Source organism: Biomphalaria glabrata, chromosome 5, assembly GCF_947242115.1.
Source record: "Biomphalaria glabrata chromosome 5, xgBioGlab47.1, whole genome shotgun sequence".
NCBI lineage: Eukaryota > Metazoa > Mollusca > Gastropoda > Planorbidae > Biomphalaria > Biomphalaria glabrata.
Genome location: NC_074715.1, coordinates 28,643,832 through 28,666,706, shown reverse-complemented (window position 1 = coordinate 28,666,706; position 22,875 = coordinate 28,643,832). Strand labels below are relative to the sequence as shown.

Genomic DNA, 22,875 nt, shown 5'->3' with positions numbered 1-22,875 from the left:
TTATTTCATCATTAAATCCGGCTTGAAAAGTTTAGGTGCAACGGCTACTTTTGGTTTTCTAAAAGCAAACCGTTTAATTTATAAAATTAATTATGCAAGCGATTTTTTCATAAAAATACACCAATTCTAAAACAATTACGTAAATGTAAGGGAGGCAATGTTACAATATGCTAACAAAGATGGACAATTTTTGTGTATTTTCAGTATCACTAAGTCAAATATATTTTTAAAATGTACAGGAAATGTTTACAACAAATACAAATAATAGTTAAAGACGTTTTTTCTGGTCAACTAGCTGCTAAAATTAAAAGAAAACATTTCTGTTTGTTTATAAAGGCTAATAATGCACTTTGTATGTAAATATCACGCACATTTTTTTAAATGGACTTTTTATGCAGCGATTTTCGTGCAGTAGCGTAACGTCGCAACATGATCAGGTGCTAAACCAATTCCTTAAACTTTTTTAAAAAATCAGATTTTATTTATTTTTTGTTTAGTGCCCCCATCCGAATAAAAGAAGCTTATTTTTGTGCGTTTTGTCTGTTGGTCGGTCTGTCCGTCACGATTAGATTTAAAAAACTAGAACTCTAAAAGCTATTGAAAATCTGATTTACCCTTTAATGTTCCTCCCATAACATCTCAATAGTTTTAAGTATCTAAAATTGATTGTTCCGGATTTTTTTGTGCAAAACTAATCAACGCCAACAAATGTTTGTTTGCTCTTCTAACTTATATTACATTCAATTTCCATGCTTAAACGTTGCAAAAACACATTATCAATAATATGTTGTTCCGTTTTTTATGTAAATAGCATATTAATGCTAAATCATAATCTCTATACTGACTTATATTTCATTAAGTGTAAAAATGTTCCGGATATTGTTTTATAAAACATGAATTATGCCTAATGATTGTTTGAAATCGCATAAGGCTTTTAAAAAAAAGTAATTTACTAGAATTGATTACTGAAAATTACTTTTTAGACATTTACTTTTCTTGTAAAACATAACATAGAAGTTTTGTAATCGATAAAGAAAGTTCCGGATTTTGTTTCTTACAAATCGTCGCCAGAAATTTCCGAATTTATTTAAAAATCTACTAACGCCAAATAATTGTTTGAACTCCCTCTTCTAATTAATAAACAAATAATCTTCTCATTTACGAAATAATGTTTTTACGGATTTTTATGAAAAATATTTTAACTCACTACTCTCTTACAGTACATTTAACTTTCTACCTAAAACATTAAAAAATCTAATTATCGTTAATATTATGTTCCGATTTTTAAGGAAAACAGAATCCAAACACCAAAGTAAGGTATGAAAATCTCTCCACGTGGCTGTAGTACATCTAATTTTTATACGAGACCATCCAAAAAATTTAATTAACGGTATTACATTTATCTGAAATTCTCTTTTTCTTTTACTATTTATACAAACATCCGGAACAATCTATTATATAAACTTTTCAATTGTGTTCATACCTAAAAATTATTGCGATGTTTTGAAACGTAAAATAAAGGTTAATCAATTTTTAATAACTTTTAGTTGTTTTTTTTATATCAAGATAACGGACAGACCGACTGACAGACAAAACGCAAAAACAATGTGGCTTTGATCCTTTTAAAATAATATCTATTAGAACTCAGTGCACCAATGTCTATGAACTATCGTTAAATATCTCGTGTAAATAAAGACATTTTTTTTTATGGTACCGGTACTAGCCTATTGTGAGGTAATGGAATTTTTTTCTTTGACGTCATATGAATGGACTCTTTAAATGTAATGTTAAAAGAACGCACTCGGTGCACCAATGTCTATTAACCCTCGAAAAAATTGCTTGTATTAATGAAAACATATTTTAGTCTAACTAAGCCGTGTGACGTAGTGTTTTTTTTTTCCTTTGACGTCACATGGAATGAATTCTTTAAATGAAATGCTAAAAGAACGCACTCGGTGCACCAATGTCTATGAACACTCGAGAAATGGCTCGTGTTGATAAAGGTGATTTTTAGTCTAGCTAGGCCTTGTGACGTAGTGTTTTTTTTTCCTTTGACGTCATATGGAATGAATTCTTTAAATGAAATGCTAAAAGAACGCACTCGGTGCACCAAAGTCAATAAACACTCGGATAAATGGCTCGTAATGATGAAGGCGATTTTTAGTCTAGCTAGGCCGTGTGACGTAGTGTTTTTTTTTCCCTCTGACGTTATATGGAATTAATTCTTCAAATGAAATGAAAAAAGAACTCGGTATAGTAATGTTTATTAAGCCTCGTTATGTGACTCGCGTTTAAAAAAGGAATGATATCTTGATTTAGATCTAATCTAGATTTTTTAAACTAGATCTAGATTTTTATCACAGTATATCTAGATCTGGATTTATATTCTAATTAAAATTATTTTAGAGTCTAGATCTAGAATTTCTAGATCTAGTTTAGACTAAAATAGACTAGATTAAGATGTAGAATTTCAATTTCTAAACTTAAAGTGTAAAAAAAAATTTTCATTTCCAAACGTTTTGATCAATATTGTAATGTTTTAATATACTAAAACTAATCTACTATTTTTTTATTAAATTTAAATTTAAATTTACGGCAAATGAATCTTTAAAACATTATTACTTTTGACCATCGGATGGCTGCCTGGTCGAGCGGTTTGCGCGCTGGACTGTCGTTCAGATTTATGGATGGCCCAGGGTTCAAACCCTGCCCGCTCCCATCCCCCGTCGTCCTGCGGGAGGTTTGGACTAGGAAGTAATTATCTTCAACTCTGAAGGAACATCCGAAACGTGTAAAACATTTTACATCAAAATTAAATCACCTCTTGAATATTATTTGCGAATATGCAGATCCGACAGGGATCCGACTTCGACGGGGGCCGCCTCTGAGTTTGTGTAACACAAACTCTCTTTGTAATCTTGTTTTTCTTACATTAAGTACTTCTAAATTTGGAATTTGTAGTATACATGTGTAATATAACCAAACAAAAAAAAAAAACTTAATTTGTCTAACCTTTAAAACACAGATATATTTCTCGCGAAAAAATTGTAAAAAAAACAACAACATATGGAAGAAATGTAAAATGTATAAATATACCCTTGAAACTGTCATTACATACTTCTATTGAAACAAGAAATGTTATTTTCTCGGTGATAAGAAGATTAGATACAGGTCTTTTAGGTCTGTGAGTAGATTCTATATTCGATTAGTTTTCTTAAATACATTTTGTTTACTGGCACGCTTAAAGAACATCATATTCTGCCTTGTTTGTAAGAGTGACAACTTAAAGTACATCGTACTCTTTCTCATTGGTAAGAGTGACAACTTAAAGTACATCGTACTCTTTCTCATTGGTAAGAGTGACAACTTAAAGTACATCGTACTCTTTCTCATTGGTAAGAGTGACAACTTAAAGTACATCGTACTCTGCCTCATTTGTAAGAGTGACAACTTAAAGTACATCGTACTCTGCCTCATTTGTAAGAGTGACAACTTAAAGTCCATCGTACTCTGCCTCATTTGTAAGAGTGACAACTTAAAGTACATCGTACTCTGCCTCATTTGTAAGAGTGACAACTTAAAGTCCATCGTACTCTGCCTCATTTGTAAGAGTGACAACTTAAAGTCCATCGTACTCTGCCTCATTTGTAAGAGTGACAACTTAAAGTACATCGTACTCTGCCTCATTTGTAAGAGTGACAACTTAAAGTACATCGTACTCTGCCTCATTTGTAAGAGTGACAACTTAAAGTACATCGTACTCTGCCTCATTTGTAAGAGTGACAACTTAAAGTACATCGTACTCATTTGTAAGAGGTAAAAAGAAACTATTTTCCAAAGAAATGAAGACAATAATTCTGATGCCGTTGGTGGCGGTGTTTTTGGTAGCGAGGGCGTCGCGACTACTCAGGAAACTTCAGAAGCTAACTGCGCGTAAAGATGAGCACATCTGTTTGACTAATACCTTGTCGTGTCGTAGGGCTACCACACACTCCTAAGCGGCGATGGGGAGGGCCATTAAGAATGAGCACGGGGTTTTAGAGTGGCGACCGAGCAGGTCGATACTACGGGCAGTGGCTGCACTGCCTGGTCAAACTGGACTCGACAAGTGTTTTGATTACTTCACGCGAACAGGTCATAAGTACGTTGTTTGGTCACACAAACGTATGTCTAACATTAGAAGAAGAAAAAAAGGAAATGTGTGCATGTCAAAGAGATATTACCTTTTTTTCAAGAATATGCAATTAATGGGTCCGTCATTTAAAAGTCTAGGGATTGGATCACTGGCAAGCCACCCCGACCCTTGTTCCGTCTCCTAATCATTGCTTCATGGCTTAGTCCGCCCTTAAGTCTCATTTTAACCATGAGTATTTGAATGTATATTTATCAACTATTGAAACAAATGTTTATATTAGACTGTCTAATTACACAACTACAACATATACGACAGACAATATCTGACTTAGGTCAACTAATCCGTACGTCCTCACTAAACACATGAGACCCTCACACACACTGAAATATAAAGTAAGAGCTTGTGAAACAAAGTCAATGGAATGAAATACAACTAAAACTACAGCTGACAAACTTCGTGTAGAAACAATATTTGCCATGATCACACTGGAAGTTCATCAAAGTAATCGAACCTTTCAGTTGTTCACGATTACAGTGACGTTCTCAACCAATCCAATGCAGTCCTAGAGAAAAAGAAGAGAAAACGAGATAAAGAAATGTGGTGCCCCCCCCCCCACCTCGAAATGAAACCTTGATCTTGAAAATCGTGAAAAAAAAATGAAAAGAGGAAGAGTGTGAGGGAAAAACAAAGTGAGGGAAGCTTTATGAACTAGGATTCTACTTTGCCATAGTAGGATAGGGTTAACTTGTGTACCTAGCTTAGCAATACTTCTCTGTACACCGGAGGCACTAAGATGCTTGGCTGTGTATCCATGCTTTCAAATCTTCAATATGTAATACGCATATTAATTTTTTTTTATTAGCTCATATGGAGATAATGGGCTTATTTATGATGTAACCACGAGGAAATGGGAGCGGGTGTTTTGAATGTGTTCTGGCGTAATGGACTGGTGTGACAGATGAAGGGGGAGGTGTTGTTGTTTCAAGAGAAGTGAGACAGCAAGGATGTGTATTTGTAGTGAGTTTGAGCTTGTAATGATCATTTCAATTGTTTCTTCATACATCTATTTTCAAATCAAATCTGTGTATAGTGTTAATAAAAGTTAAATCGTGTTTTTGGTTTAAACAGAAGTTTGTTCAAGTTTATTTAAAAGTCCGCATTGAAAGTGAAGGCGCGGTGGCCGAGTGATAAAGCGCTTGGCTTCCGAACAGGAGGGTCCCGGGCTCGAATCTTAGAGAAGACTTTGTAATTTCGAAATTTTTAGGGGGCCTCTGAGTTCAGCCAGCTCTAATGGGTACCTGACAGGCGGTTGGTCGTTAATTGTGAGCCATAGACAAAGAAATCATCTGCCCCATACATTGCAAGCTCTGCAAAGGAAAACTTTTTATTTTCTTTTTACATTGAAAGTACAGTACGCCTTCATTGGTTTAGTTCTTCTAGATGTTAGAGCTATCAAACAAACGACCGAGCAACAAAACTTAATAGATCTAAGACTTCGTATTTAACGAACTAAAAATTCTAACAAAGAAATCAATCTTATTGATCTACTAACATATTGATCTACAATAATTTACAAATCTAATCTCATTCTGATGATAATGTTTATAGCTAGAAAACAGTCCGCACATAGTCTCTAAGTGCAACTCAAGAGTATATCTAAGTAGATCAATTCTTCCTTCTTATATCTTTAATTGAACGCATTTGAAAGTAAGTAAACATGATATTGTGTTCTAATTCACTGGCTATTTGTCTGCTCAGGGGAGGTAGCAATGGCCCCTGACGCTAATGCTATGGTTTGTTGACTTGAGGTTCTCGCTTTTGTCATCGATTCTCTCCCCTGTTGATACGAGGAGCCTGTATTTAGTAACAGTGTAGCAACAGTAAAAGGAGTGTCTCCCCATGACCTTCTGACCCGAAGGACTTCAAGACCGCAAGAGTTCGGCAGCCGATAGATCATTCAGCATACAGATCGATAAAGGCCATAACGCGCAACAAAATTGCAGGGCCGTGTAAGAAAATAGAAGATCAGGGCATTGGTCCTCAGGACAACACTACTGGATTTTGAAAAGGATCTGAGGGAGAGAGAGAGAGAGAGAGTACAAATACAACGGGGTTCGTTAGGTACTACTTTCATAAAGACCCAACTGTAATATAGGATGGCTCTAAATAGAAACCATTCCTTTAGTCATAAACCAAAAGATCACGTCATCATCTGACACTTTCTTCATACGCGGAAGATGAAGGAAGGAAGGAAGAATAAATGATGCCATATTTTTTTTAAGTTAGAGGTAATTCAGATTGGCTATTTAAATGAGCTTTCTTTTCAAAATGTATAAACCACAGACCTATATATATCTAGACTGGAAAACGGAAACTAAGTCTTATCCGCGATTGATCAACTCACAGACCTATATATAGATTGTTATGTATTAATCACAGATCTATATATTCACGCAAATTCAGGAAATAAAACCGTTTCTTGTTAGCTTCTTTTAAGATTACATTCTAGAAATCCTAGATCGAAATAATTCACGTCTATTGATTTTAGTCATCTTATGTACATTTAAATAGATTGATTACCTAGATCTTTTTAGAGTTAGAGTTTAGATCTAAAAATTGCAAAATAATGATTATGAGACTAGTGTGTTTTTTTTATCGATGTTCAATTACTAGATCTAGATCTAAACATTAAATTATATGTTACATAGGTTAGGTTTGAAAAAAATACTTTACTTCTTATAACTACTTTACAAAACAACGCCTTGTTTCAATTTTTTTTAAATGTTCACATTTTTTGTAGTGTTAAAAGATCTCCATGTCCAGTCTAGATGCAATATATATATAGGTCTGTGGTATAAACACATTTAAATGGTTCTAGGTTGATAAAAAGATAAGGGAGAGAACTACAAAATAATTATAAGACAACTCTTCTTATCCCTTGACATGCTTTTTTACACATGTCTAAATGTTACAACAGTAATTGATACAGTTCATTAAATCAACGGTTTGGGCCAGTTCAAAGAAGCGAGGTCCAAATAGAAAGTAATATTTGTTAGGAAATTTCTATTTTAACATAAATGTCTTTTCTTAATGATTTGTGTTATTTTGACAATTCAGTTTTGCTACCTCACATAGTGATTTCCCTTACATTTGAAAAGTGTTTCTTGCATTATTTGTATCTGTAATTTAGAAATAGACCAGCCAATCCAAGTCTGTATAATAAAAAGAAGATTGACAGTTTACAGGATGAAATAAATTGTACCCAAAGCTGAGGCCTGCTCGATTTTGTTAACAAAGTTCTTTAACCACCATCATGACACTCACTAGAGTAGGCGACAAATTGACAGTTTCCAAAGAACAAATTAAAGAATTGTTTCGTGTTTTTTTTAAAGTTCAATATGTATTTTATAGTAAATGAAGCAATGTAGAGCCTCTTTGATGACGTCATTATAGCTAATTTGAACAAAAAGTGTGCCTTGTAATGTCAAAGAAGGATCTTTCAAAACTCTTAGGGTTTTTTTTCGTTTCATTCGAGGAAACTTTTATTAGCTTCCTATTTTTAAATTTCCCCAACCACTTTCTGCATTTTTCCCCCGTACACTCACTTTGGCGCTCCAGAAAATTGAGGATGTGACAAGATTTTTGAAGACAAGGCTAATTCTCGTCTGCTAATTAGTGCTGAAATTGCCTTTTAATTAAAGATTTCTGAAGAAATGTTTCATCAATTAAGCTTCAAGCTGTAGAAGAAAATAAAAAGAAATATCTGCGTAGCAGTAGTGAACAAGACAATGTACTTCCTTCGTTTAGTTTGAATCTTTCGTCCAGTCATCGGTGTGCCGTCGTTGGTTTGAAATCAGATTGCTCAAACAAGTAATATAAAATTTAAAAAAAATCAAAATAAAAATTGATCGAATCGCAGTGTTATTGAAAACAAACAGTATCAGGATCGAACATACGAGTTCAGGAATTTCCAATCTACCAGCTTTTGATCAACCTTTTCGTTCTGCCCATGAAGATTGTGTAAGCTGATAGAAGGACATGAAACGTGTCAGTAATAAAAACTAGATAGAATTCTTTACCAAAGCAGTTTACACATCGACTAGAGCAAGCTTACACATGGACTAGAGCAAGTTTACACATGGTCTAGTCTAGAACAAGTTTACACATGGACTAGTCTAGAACAAGTTTACAAATAGGCTAGTCTAGAACAAGTTTACACATGATCTAGTCTAGAACAAGTTTACACATGATCTAGTCTACAACAAGTTTACACATGGTCTAGTCTACAACAAGTTTACACATGGTCTAGTCTACAACAAGTTTACACATGGTCTAGTCTAGAACAAGTCTACACATGATCTAGTCTACAACAAGTTTACACATGATCTAGTCTACAACAAGTTTACACATGATCTAGTCTAGAACAAGTTTACACATGGTCTAGTCTACAACAAGTTTACACATGGTCTAGTCTACAACAAGTTTACACATGGTCTAGTCTACAACAAGTTTAAACATGGTCTAGTCTACAACAAGTTTACACATGGTCTAGTCCACAACAAGTTTACACATGGTCTAGTCTACAACAAGTTTACACATGGTCTAGTCCACAACAAGTTTACACATGATCTAGTCTAGAACAAGTTTACACATGGTCTAGTCTAGAACAAGTTTACAAATGGACTAGTCTAGAACAAGTTTACAAATGGACTAGTCTAGAACAAGTTTACAAATGGACTAGTCTAGAACAAGTTTACAAATGGACTAGAGTCTACAACAAGTTTACACATGGACTAGAGTCTAGAGCTCTTCTTCTTCGTTCTCATTTGACATGTCGCTGGGTTCAGATCAGTAATCCTATATCTGAGATGAGCCGCGCAGTGGTTTCCAGATCAGGCAGTTCTTTGTATAGTTTTTGTTCTATAGGAAGGTTTTGGGGCCAGAGTCTTGTTCGGGCCTCTTGATATAGTATGCAGCTTTGAAGGACATGGTCAGCATTCTCTGGTGATGCTCCACAAGGGCAGGTTTCGCTCGTCCCGATTTTAAGCTTCCGGAACATATGTTGTGTGTTGTGTCCGGTTCTGAGTCGAAAAATTATGCGTTGGTCATGTCGAAATAGCTTATAATAGGCGTCCTTTTTCTTGTAAATGGGATGTGAGCTGGTCCAATTCTCATCTATTCTACTCTCTATTAGTGCAAGTTTACACATGGACTAGACGCTAGAGCAAGTTTACACATGGTCTAAAGTCAAAAGCAAGTTTACACATTGTCTAGAGTCTAGAGCAAGTTTACATATGGTCTAGAGTCTAGAGCAAGTTTACACATGATCTAGAATCTAGAGCAAGTTGACACATAGTCTAGTCTAGTGCAAGTTTACACATGGTCTAGAGTCTAGTGGAAGTTTTCACATGGTCTAGTCTAGAGCAAGTTTATACATGGTCTAGACTAGAGTCTAGGGCAAGTTTTCACAAGCTCTAGAGCAAGTTTTCACATGGTCTAGTGCAGGGGTTCTCAACCTGTGGTTCGCGACCCACTTGGGGGTCGATTGACGATTTGCCAGGGGTCGCCTAAGACCATCGAAAATATGGATTATTTGTCTATTCTTCTATTGTTGTGTATGTGTGTGTGTGGGGGGGGGGGTTCGTAGCAGAGTGGGGGATTGTAAAAAGGGGTCGCCGAGATTAAAAGGTCGAGAACCGCTGGTCTAGTGTCAAGAGTAAGTTGACACATGGTCTAGAGTAAGTTGACACATGGTCTAGAGTCTAGAGTAAATTGACACATAGTCTAGAGTCTAGAGTAAGTTGAAACATGGACTAGTGTCTAGAGTAAGTTGACACATGGTCTAGAGTAAGTTGACACATGGTCTAGTGTCTAGAGCAAGTTGACACATGGTCTAGTGTCTAGAGTAAGTTGACACATTGTCTAGTGTCTAGAGTAAGTTGACACATGGTCTAGTGTCTAGAGTAAGTTGACACATGGTCTAGTGTCTAGAGTAAGTTGACACATGGTCTAGTCAGAGTAAGCCACACGTAGAGGAAACATTCAGAAATAGCAAAGTGCAAAACAAGAAAATCAACCTTTCCATGAATACTGCACCAGACAACTCATCAAGTCTCAGATATCAACAAACAGAGTTAGGCGCCCTGAAATCAATACTGAAATAACCTGGATTAACGGAGGGAATCTACCTGGCACGCACCCAGTGGCGAAACAAATCTTAAATGTTAAACAAGAAATAGGAACAAATGGAAATATTTCATTCTACAGTAGAATTAGAAGTAGAAGTATTTTTATTCGTTCATTAGAGCCATACAATGAGCATACACATGCTACAACTTGATTGCAACTGTTTTTTAGCCAATCGATAACACTGAAATAAAGTAATTTTATGTTTATATATATATATGGTTGAGTGCTTTCCTACTTTAGTGACTAGGGCCGGCCCTAACAATTGCGGGGCCCCAATGCAAACGGATTGTGAGGGGCCCAGTCTAGGTAGGATAATAGTGAAAATTAAGATTTTGTATTGGTAAATAAATTCGTCTTTTAGATTTTATTCAATCATTTCTAAGTACAAAAGGACCATCAAATTAACTTTACGAGTATGCGAATAGCGAAGTCATCAAATTTCTGTTTAATAATAATAATAATAATAATAATCTTTATTATCCGTAAGGAAATTTGTCTTACAATTTGTGCATTACCAAACAAAAAACATTATAACTATAAGAAACCAAAGTGTACATTCACACCAGACTCACTCATAATTTACATGTGACAAAGTTTGTACCAGATTGTTCTTATTTAATGATTTGACTGCCAGGGGAACAAAAGAGTGTTTGTGTCTGTTTGTCTTTGCTATCGGTGTCTTGTATCTCTTTTGTGATGGTAAAATCACAAAATCCTGACACAAAGGGTGATTCTTTATTTCAAGGATCTTGTTAGCTTTTTTATAGATGTTTGTCTCAAACAACTGCCCAAATGGGGTTTATTTTTTGCCAATGATTTTGCCAGCAGCATTGAGGATTCTATTAAGTTTATTCCTATTTTTAATGCTCAGATTGCCATACCAGGCAGTGATATTGAAACTGAAAACATTGCAGATGTGAGCGTGATAAAACATAGCCAAGGCCTTTTCGCTAACATTAAACGAGGACAGTTTTCTTAGTAGTCGTAATCTTTGCTGCCCTTTTTTGCTGATATAATCAGTATTTGCAGTAAAATTTAGTTTATTGTCTAGGATAGTACCAAGGTATTTAAAGGGCAAATAGATTACGCTCGTCGCTCACTATTATTAAGAATTGCAAAATTGTTCAATCTATCTTCGTGATTTTTTTACTTCAAGTAATTCTTGATTAGTTTGAGGCGCAAGAAACTTATTTCACCAGATGCCGCAGTTACAGGAATTATTGAAAACATTGTTAGTGCAACAAAGAAGTTTTGGAAAGCAATGTATTTTTCATTAGTGGAGAGATAATACTTTGCATTCTTGACGTCTTGAAGGATAACATTCACCACAGCATCAGCTACTACAGTAATGAGTTCGTTTTGATTCTTCTTTCCCAGGTAATGATCATGAATTTCTGCATTGGTAACACGTCAAAGATGTTCCCCCATGACTGGATCAAACTTTGCAAGTAATTCTACTACAGCTAAAAAATCCCCATTCCTTGGCTCTTCAAGTTTTTAAATTGTCCTTCTGTTAGCTAAATTGTGCTCCGCTAGAAATAGTACAATCTAGTCTTTGAAAAACTTGATGCCAACGTTTAGTCTCAGAATAAAGCATCCCCTTGTAAATTTTGACAATGTCTGTCTCAATATCTTTTATAGTTTCTGTGATGTAAACGGGTTCGACGGACGAACAGACAGAACATACAAAGATAATTGCGGCTACTCCCCTTTCGGTGGGCAGCTAAGAAATGATCTTATTTTAAATAGCCATGTATTTGATAATAATAATTACTTAAAAGGACAAAAATAAATAATATTTTGGGCATTGATCTGTGATATGCTAATAATATTTTACATTTAAAAACAATTAACTGTCTTTTTAATAATCAAATTATTTGTATATGATTTTAAAAAGTTAATCTTATATTATTAAAAAAAAAAACAGATCATAATTTTTCTAGAGATATTGACCGTTACTATAGCAACCTCGGAAAATCTAGACAGTTCATTCTTTTTATTTCAAATGAAATTATTTATTTTTGCTATTGAAAATGAATTCAATTCAAATTTAGGTTGTTTATTTTTTAAAGATATATTTCTACTACTATTAATTAAGTGAATTTAGATTGAAGCTTGCTTTACTATTGACTATGTCTATATGTGTTCTTGTGTATTGACTGACTTTGTCTATATGTGTTCTTGTGTCAATAGTGACCTTCTCTCTCCCTACTCTAACCCTACTTTATTTATAGATAAGTTCGTTTCTTTGCAATCAACTAGAGGTTGTATCTGCTTAGAATTAGAAGGACAACTTTGTAGTACTATCCTCTTTGTTTTTTACATCAATATTTAAAATGTATCACCTTGATATTGTACTTTCATAAATTTCTTTAGTTTGATTAGATCAAATCGATCAATGTTATCTTGTTACGCCTTTCGTGTTGCACCCCCTCCCTCCCTTTCACCAGGAGAAATCAGGTCAAGTGTCGGGTCTCTTCTGTCCCTGGCGACTGACGGGAACATTATCTTGCATTTGGTTGACCGGAAGTAACTGGCAATTCTTTAGTCTAAAAAAAAGAAATCTCTGTAGAGCACAAGCAGAAACTTAAATAGTTTATCAGTGTCGGCTAGCTTCATACTAAAACGAGTCTAGTCTATCAATTGAAGCTGTGTACATCCAAAAGTTTAGTCTAGACAATAGATTTAGTCTGTCTGCAGCAACAAACTGAATCCATTAACTTCAAGATTTGTCTCATCTAATCACTGACACTGCCAGTATCCACAATTCCACAAGCATTTTTAGAATTTTTGAATTATCAAGTAAGTTTTCAAAGTATATGTTTATTGCGGTTATAGTTCTTATTCAGGATTGTGTGATCAGGATATCTTGTGTGTGTGTGTGTTGTGTATGTGTGTTGTGTGCATGGGCGTAGCCAGGGGGGGGTTCTTGGGGTTCAAACCCCCCCCGAAATGAAATCCCCCCCCCGCAGGGGGGGGGAACGGAATTAAGTGACTGATTTTTGCTTTCATTTTGTTTATTTTAGGTGAGATTTTAATACTAAATCATCACTTACCACAGTACAGCCGAGGCAGTTTTGAGTTAAAAACCCTATACCAGAGGGTTTTGAGTTTAAATCCCCCTACCAGGGGGTTTTGAGATTTAAAAAAACCCTATCAGGGGGTTTTGAGATACAAATCCCTCTACCAGGGGGCTTTGAGTTTAAAACCCCCTACAGGGGGTTTTGAATTTTAAACCGCCTACCAGAGGTTTTTGCAGTTAAATCCCCCTCTTCTATAAAACAAAACAAAAAAATGCAAACAACAATCCCCAAATTCCAACAGCACAGTTGAGGAAGATTTTGATTTTAAAACCCCCTCCAAAATTTACGATAAAATAAAAAAAGCAAATTATACACTCAAAATTCTATGAGCGTAGCCAAAGGGGTTTTGAGTTTCAAAGCCCCCCCCTCCAGTTGGGGTTTGAAGCTAAAAAGTACCTCTTCAATATAAAAAAAAAGCAAATTACACACTATAAAATCTATGAGCGTAGCCAAAGGGGTTTTGAGTGTAAATCCCCCTCCTCCAGGTGGCTTTTTTCTTTAAAGTTTAAAACCCCTCCAGATAGTTTTGAGTTTAAAATTCCCCCACAGAGCGTTTAGAGTTGAAAACCTCTCTCTTCAATATTATTTTAAAGCAAACTATAGTCACCAAATTCTATGATCGTAGCTAAATGGGGTTTTGAATTAAAAACGAAACAAAAAAACTCCAGAGATTTCTTAGTTTAAAACCCCTCAACAGATGATTTGATGAAAAAACTTTCCTTTTCGATATAAAATCTAAAGCGAAATACAGGCATGTAATTCCAAGAGCGTAGTCAAGAAAGGTTACAAATTTCTACCAGTGGCCTGGGCTCCATTAATAAAGTGTGAATAGTCTTCTGCCGAAATTGAAAATCATTAAATATATCTCAACAAAGATGGCTAAGACAGATTTTAGGAGTCAGTCATAGAGATCGGGTCTAAATCAAAGAAATCATATGCCGAACTGGGAGTCGAATCCTTAGTAAGGTTGTGACAAAGCGTCGCATGAGGTTTTGCTGGACATGTTCTCACACAAAATGAATTACGCAAAATAAGAGTTGCGGAAACAGCTTGCCGGAAAATGCGCCGAACGGCGCGAGAGGGTCTAAGTCAGTAAGAATAGCACATTAGGTTTTTGAAATAAAACTTTTTAATAGCAAGATAATGCACTGTAGATACCTCAGAATATGCATTTTGTTGGCTTTCAATACCAGAAATAGTGCCCGGCGGCGGGGCTACGCCCCGCGCTGGGGGAGCGCTACGAACTCCCCCAGACCCCCTTGCTAGCTAGTGCGGGGAGTCTACAATAAACAATAAACGTCTTCCGAAAGGGTCAGAATGTAATAAAGATTAATTATGTACACACACACATATATATATATATAATTTTTTTCCGCGGGGGGGGGGGGGGGGTCGGGGGGGATCCCCCCCCCCTCAAAACCCTCCCCGAAACAAAATCCTGGCTACGCCCATGGTTGTGTGTGTGTGTGTTGTGTGTATGTGTAAAGATTTGTCTTTCAAATTGATGAGTACTTGCTCAAGTCAACATAGTTTTGTTTTGCCAATGTATGCCATCACGCTTTGTTTCAGTATATCAGTGTCATATCTGACCAACGTGACTACTAAGACTGATTTGAATGTGAAAGTGATATATATCCTTGTTGTTGTTGAGAGCTGGGCGGGTTTTAGTATCATTTAAGTATCTAGCCCCCCCCCCCTATTTTGTTTTGGCTGGGTAAGGGACTAACGGGCTCTATATGACCTAAAATGTTTGACTTGTTTCGTTCCTTAAGACGTGAAGATTATTTTTTATTATTTATTACATCCTAGTCCAAATATTTCTAGCCCAAATGTTCCTAGCCCAAATGTTGCTAGTCCAAATGTTCCTAGTCCAAATATTCCTAGCCCAAATGTTCCTAGCCCAAATGTTGCTAGTCCAAATGTTCCTAGTCCAAATATTCCTAGCCCAAATGTTCCTAGCCCAAATGTTGCTAGTCCAAATGTTCCTAGCCCAAATGTTCCTAGCCCAAATGTTCCTTGCCCAAATGTTGCTAGTCCAAATGTTCCTAGTCCAAATATTCCTAGCCCAAATGTTCCTAGCCCAAATGTTGCTAGTCCAAATGTTCCTAGTCCAAATATTCCTAGCCCAAATGTTCCTAGCCCAAATGTTGCTAGTCCAAATGTTCCTAGTCCAAATATTCCTAGCCCAAATGTTCCTAGCCCAAATGTTGCTAGTCCAAATGTTCCTAGCCCAAATGTTCCTAGCCCAAATGTTCCTTGCCCAAATGTTGCTAGTCCAAATGTTCCTAGTCCAAATATTCCTAGCCCAAATGTTCCTAGCCCAAATGTTGCTAGTCCAAATGTTCCTAGTCCAAATATTCCTAGCCCAAATGTTCCTAGCCCAAATGTTGCTAGTCCAAATGTTCCTAGTCCAAATGTTCCTAGTCCAAATGTTCCTAGCCCAAATGTTGCTAGTCCAAATGTTCCTAGTCCAAATGTTCCTAGTCCAAATGTTCCTAGTCCAAATATTCCTAGCCCAAATGTTCCTAGCCCAAATGTTCCTAGTCCAAATGTTCCTAGTCCAAATGTTCCTAGCCCAAATGTTCCTAGTCCAAATGTTCCTAGCCCAAATGTTCCTAGTCCAAATGTTCCTAGTCCAAATGTTCCTAGCCCAAATGTTCCTAGTCCAAATGTTCCTAGTCCAAACGTTACTGTTCCAAATGTTCCTGTTCCAAATGTTCTGACGGAGGGGCACAATGGCGGGCTCGAGTCCGGGAGCCTCACGACGACAGTCCAGAGCGCATACTACTACAAGATGTACCAAAGAAACATAACCATAAGTGGGGAAAAGAGGGAGGCGGGGAGATATAAGAATTTACGGGCCAAAAGTAGATGTTTGTGAGGGGGGGGGGAGGCGGGGAGATATAAGAATTTACGGGCCAAAAGTAGATGTATGTGAGGGGGGGGAGGCGGGGAGATATAAGAATTTACGGGCCAAAAGTAGATGTATGTGAGGGGGGGGGAGGCGGGGAGATATAAGAATTTACGGGCCAAAAGTAGATGTTTGTGAGGGGGGGGGAGGCGGGGAGATATAAGAATTTACGGGCCAAAAGTAGATGTATGTGAGGGGGGGGGAGGCGGGGAGATATAAGAATTTACGGGCCAAAAGTAGATGTATGTGAGGGGGGGGGAGGCGGGGAGATATAAGAATTTACGGGCCAAAAGTAGATGTATGTGAGGGGGGGGGGGAGGCGGGGAGATATAAGAATTTACGGGCCAAAAGTAGATGTATGTGAGGGGGGGGAGGCGGGGAGATATAAGAATTTACGGGCCAAAAGTTGATGTTTGTGAGGGGGGGGGGAGGGTGTTATAAAGTAAAGATGGTGTTCCAAATCGTCGTTACAGTTACTAGAATTAAAGGCTCAAAAATACGCTAGGGAAGCTTAAAAATGCGTGCAATTTTATTGGAAGCAAAAAAAGGGGGAGTTGTGTGATAACAACTTTAAATGGAAAGATGTGCTAATATGTTTATATTGCGTCATTGTTTGTTGTGAATGTTTTGTGAGAAAGTAGGATGTGACGTAATAAACAAAGATAGTCTTCTATGTCTACTTGTATAAACACAAAGTCTCTGTTATTATTAATTGTTATTATTAATTAATGTCTACAGTCATTTATTTATTTATCTGTGACAACAGAACAAGTTAAATATATTGTAAACTAGTACGATGTGCGGGATATAACTGGACGATGTGCGGGATATAACTGGACGATGTGCGGGATATAACTGGACGATGTGCGGGATATAACTGGACGATGTGCGGGATATAACTGGACGATGTGCGGGATATAACTGGACGATGTGCGGGATATAACTGGACGATGTGCGGGATATAACTGGAAGATGTGCGGGATATAACTGGACGATGTGCGGGATATAACTGGACGATGTGCGGGATATAACTGGACGATGTGCGGGATATAACTGGACGATGTGCGGGATATAACTGGACGATGTGCGGGATATAACTGGACGATGTGCGGGATATAACTGGACGATGTGCGGGACTGGTCAATATAAACCAACCTGGGGACAAAATCAACGTGTGTAGTCGATGGTTAATAAAACCAAAAAGCTCTTTCGCTCACCTATAAATTAAAAAAAAAAAGAAGTTCCTCATTAAGACCTTGCGATGATGTAAATGTCATTTGTTTAACGGTTAACGAGGGTAACATGAGGGCAACCCAACGACCCGTGACGTTTCACAAGGCCAGATACCCGTTACAGTGGACTGGGGACTCAGAGGCGTACACAAAGATGCCGAAATTAAAAATCCAAGTCTTCACCAGGATTCGAACCCGAGACCACTGTTCGGAATTCAAGAGCATTACCGCTCAGCCACCGCACTGCGTCACCTTGAAATAGTTGTGTTAATTATTTTTTGGAGACTGGAAGACATTTTATTTTGTGGTAATATTTGATTGTATATTTAATATTTAAAAAAACACTTCTGCATTCCTTTAAGTGTATACAATTTTAGTCGATATATATATATATACATTTATATATATATATATATATATATATATATACATTTATATTGCAGGAAGAGTCAGCAAATATTTCTAACTATTTCTGGGAAAGGGGAGGTTGAGGGTCGATACACGCTTTGCTTAACATTGTGTCCCACAGGAAATTATCTGATTGGTCGTCTGCTTGAAGTCCTGGGCAGCTTGGGTCAAAACGTCAAAGTTGCAAATAAATAAGATTTGTAAGAATAAAATTCTCCTTCTAAAAAGTAATCTGTTTTAAGGCAATATTGATACGTACAAATATTGTGGTCAAACCAAATAAAATAAATAAAGCTACAGTATAGAAGCGTAATTGAGTCAATTGAGACTCACGGGTGACCGGATATTGTAACTTTCGGTTTCTTGCAACTACAGATACTTGAATTATGATCATTTTCTTTCGGTCCGTCCATTACAGTCTAAAATCTACCCCTCCCCCAACACCGAAAAATACACACACACACAGACAAACACTCTTGATTTTCTTTGCAAGGTCGAGGCAACTGTAACTAATGTAGTTATATATTAATATTAAGGGTTGAATACAATAACTCTGCAGTCGCTATATAGAGATAATATAATATTTGCTACTTTCTTATTCTTGAGTGCATATGACGAATTGTATATATATGGATATTTATATATATATGGAAATGGAGGTCTACAAGGCATGCGTTCTTAGCACGCTACTGTACGGCAGTGAGTCGAGGACAACCTACACAAAACAAGAGAGAAAACGTAACTCATTCCACTTGGGCTGCCTTCGAAGGATCTTAAAAATAACATGGAAAGAAAGAGTGTGTAATACTGAGATTTTCGCGAGTACGGGCCTTCCCAGCATCTTTACGGACCTCAGGCAACGCCGCCTGCGCTGGCTCGGACATGTTCGCCGGTTGGCAATTTGCGTCTGGCTCAAGAAAAACTGGTCGTCTCCACCTTCGTTATGTGGGTGTGATAAAACGGGATTTAAAATCAGTAAACATTGATACTGACCATTGGGAAGACATAGCCTTAGACCGCACTAGTTGGAGAGAGACGGTGACCAAGACATCTATGGACAGTGAGAAAACATGGGCCTCAGCTCTTGAAGAAAAAGGTGCCACACGGAAAATTGTCAGCTCCTCTACCACCCAATCGAAAGCCACCTTGACCTGCAATAAAGGTGGGCGGGAGTGACTCTCCAAAATAGGTCTCCATAGTCACATAAAAAAGTGTTGGAGATGTACCATAGTCGTTCTACGACTGAAGGAGGCCAATAGGCCAATATAGATATATATAGTCTGATCAGTATTGGACTGGGCTTAATGTAATGATTTAACATTAGAACTAAGCCTGGGTCTGTTGCTTGGATAGCTTAACATTTCGTCGATCTATTTTTGTCTGAATTTCTTAAAGCGTAGATGATACACACCTGAAAAAAATGTTCTTAAAATGTTACACACGTTTTCCAAAGGAACTCAGGAGATTACAAGTGAAACTCAATGTGTACACACTCCGAGGGAAACCAAAATGAGAGATGAAGTGTAGACATAAAAGAAGTAGATCGTATACAGAATACAACATAGAAAAGAGAAGAAAGAAAAGCGTCAGATAAAGAGAAAGGGGCAGAGAGAGAGATAGAAAGAGAGAGAGACAGAGAAAGACATTTTATAGAAAGTGAAAAAAGATATACCTATGACTAATGTCAGATCTATAAAGGTAGTGTGTCAGATACATATCACTAATGTCAGATCTATAAAGGTAGTGTGTCAGATACCTATGACTAATGTCAGATCTATAAAGATAGTGTGTCAGATACATATCACTAATGTCAGATCTATAAAGGTAGTCTGTCAGATACATATGACTAATGTCAGATCTATAAAGGTAGTGTGTCAGATACCTATGACTAATGTCAGATCTATCAAGGTAGTGTGTCAGATACCTATGACTAATGTCAGATCTATCAAGGTAGTGTGTCAGATACCTATGACTAATGTCAGATCTATAAAGGTAGTGTGTCAGATACCTATGACTAATGTCAGATCTATAAAGGTAGTCTGTCAGATACATATGACTAATGTCAGATCTATAAAGGTAGTCTGTCAGATACCTATGACTAATGTCAGATCTATAAAGGTAGTGTGTCAGATACATATCACTAATGTCAGATCTATAAAGGTAGTGTGTCAGATACATATCACTAATGTCAGATCTATAAAGGTAGTGTGTCAGATACCTATGACTAATGTCAGGTCTATAAAGGTAGTGTGTCAGATACCTATGACTAATGTCAGATCTATAAAGGTAGTGTGTCAGATACCTATGACTAATGTCAGATCTATAAAGGTAGTGTGTCAGATACCTATGACTAATGTCAGATCTATAAAGGTAGTGTGTCAAATACCTCTCACTAATGTCAGATCTATAAAGGTAGTGTGTCAGATACATATCACTAATGTCAGATCTATAAAGGTAGTGTGTCAGATACCTATGACTAATGTCAGATCTATAAAGGTAGTGTGTCAAATACCTATCACTAATGTCAGATCTATAAAGGTAGTCTGTCAGATACCTATGACTAATGTCAGATCTATAAAGATAGTCTGTCAGATACCTATGACTAATGTCAGATCTATAAAGGTAGTGTGTCAGATACATATCACTAATGTCAGATCTATAAAGGTAGTGTGTCAGATACCTATGACTAATGTCAGATCTATAAAGGTAGTGTGTCAGATACCTATGACTAATGTCAGATCTATAAAGGTAGTGTGTCAGATACCTATGACTAATGTCAGATCTATAAAGGTAGTGTGTCAGATACATATCACTAATGTCAGATCTATAAAGGTAGTGTGTCAGATACCTATGACTAATGTCAGATCTATAAAGGTAGTGTGTCAGATACATATCACTAATGTCAGATCTATAAAGGTAGTGTGTCAGATACCTATGACTAATGTCAGATCTATAAAGGTAGTGTGTCAGATACATATCACTAATGTCAGATTTATAAAGGTAGTGTGTCAGATACATATCACTAATGTCAGATCTATAAAGGTAGTGTGTCAGATACATATCACTAATGTCAGATCTATAAAGGTAGTGTGTCAGATGCCTATGACTAATGTCAGATCTATCAAGGTAGTGTGTCAGATACCTATGACTAATGTCAGATCTATAAAGGTAGTGTGTCAGATACCTATGACTAATGTCAGATCTATAAAGGTAGTCTGTCAGATACCTATGACTAATGTCAGATCTATAAAGGTAGTCTGTCAGATACCTATGACTAATGTCAGATCTATAAAGGTAGTGTGTCAGATACATATCACTAATGTCAGATCTATAAAGGTAGTGTGTCAGATACCTATGACTAATGTCAGATCTATAAAGGTAGTGTGTCAGATACATATCACTAATGTCAGATCTATAAAGGTAGTGTGTCAAATATCTATGACTAATGTCAGATCTATAAAGGTAGTGTGTCAGATACCTATGACTAATGTCAGATCTATAAAGGTAGTCTGTCAGATACCTATCACTAATGTCAGATCTATAAAGGTAGTCTGTCAGATACCTATGACTAATGTCAGATCTATAAAGGTAGTGTGTCAGATACATATCACTAATGTCAGATCTATAAAGGTAGTGTGTCAGATACATATCACTAATGTCAGATCTATAAAGGTAGTGTGTCAGATACCTATGACTAATGTCAGATCTATAAAGGTAGTGTGTCAGATACATATCACTAATGTCAGATCTATAAAGGTAGTGTGTCAGATACATATCACTAATGTCAGATCTATAAAGGTAGTGTGTCAGATGCCTATGACTAGTGTCAGATCTATCAAGGTAGTGTGTCAGATACCTATGACTAATGTCAGATCTATAAAGGTAGTGTGTCAGATACCTATGACTAATGTCAGATCTATAAAGGTAGTCTGTCAGATACCTATGACTAATGTCAGATCTATAAAGGTAGTCTGTCAGATACCTATGACTAATGTCAGATCTATAAAGGTAGTGTGTCAGATACATATCACTAATGTCAGATCTATAAAGGTAGTGTGTCAGATACCTATGACTAATGTCAGATCTATAAAGGTAGTGTGTCAGATACATATCACTAATGTCAGATCTATAAAGGTAGTGTGTCAGATACCTATGACTAATGTCAGATCTATAAAGGTAGTGTGTCAGATACATATCACTAATGTCAGATCTATAAAGGTAGTGTGTCAGATACATATGACTAATGTCAGGTCTATAAAGGTAGTGTGTCAGATATCTATGACTAATGTCAGATCTATAAAGGTTGTGTGTCAGATACCTATGACTAATGTCAGATCTATCAAGGTAGTGTGTCAGATACCTATGACTAATGTCAGATCTATAAAGGTAGTGTGTCAGATACCTATGACTAATGTCAGATCTATAAAGGTAGTGTGTCAGATACCTATGACTAATGTCAGATCTTTAAAGGTAGTCTGTCAGTTACCTATGACTAATGTCAGATCTATAAAGGTAGTGTGTCAGATACATATCACTAATGTCAGATCTATCAAGGTAGTGTGTCAGATACCTATGACTAATGTCAGATCTATCAAGGTAGTGTGTCTGATACCAATGACTAATGTCAGATCTATAAAGGTAGTGTGTCAGATACATATCACTAATGTCAGATCTATAAAGGTAGTGTGTCAGATACATATCACTAATGTCAGATCTATAAAGGTAGTGTGTCAGATACCTATGACTAATGTCAGGTCTATAAAGGTAGTGTGTCAGATACCTATGACTAATGTCAGATCTATAAAGGTTGTGTGTCAGATACCTATGACTAATGTCAGATCTATAAAGGTAGTGTGTCAGATACCTATGACTAATGTCAGATCTATAAAGGTAGTGTGTCAGATACATATCACTAAT

General features: G+C 36.6%; 1 protein-coding gene across 1 annotated transcript in view; it reads left to right on the top strand.

Annotated features, from left to right (window-relative positions):
- LOC129926315 (uncharacterized) overlaps positions 1-16,288 on the top strand; it is a 30,330-nt gene extending 14,042 nt beyond the window's left edge. The window contains exon 3 of the mRNA XM_056029631.1: positions 15,232-16,288. Coding sequence (XP_055885606.1) covers positions 15,232-16,288 — 1,057 coding nt within the window. The remainder of the gene's footprint in view (positions 1-15,231) is intronic.
- The last annotated feature ends 6,587 nt before the right edge of the window (positions 16,289-22,875 follow it).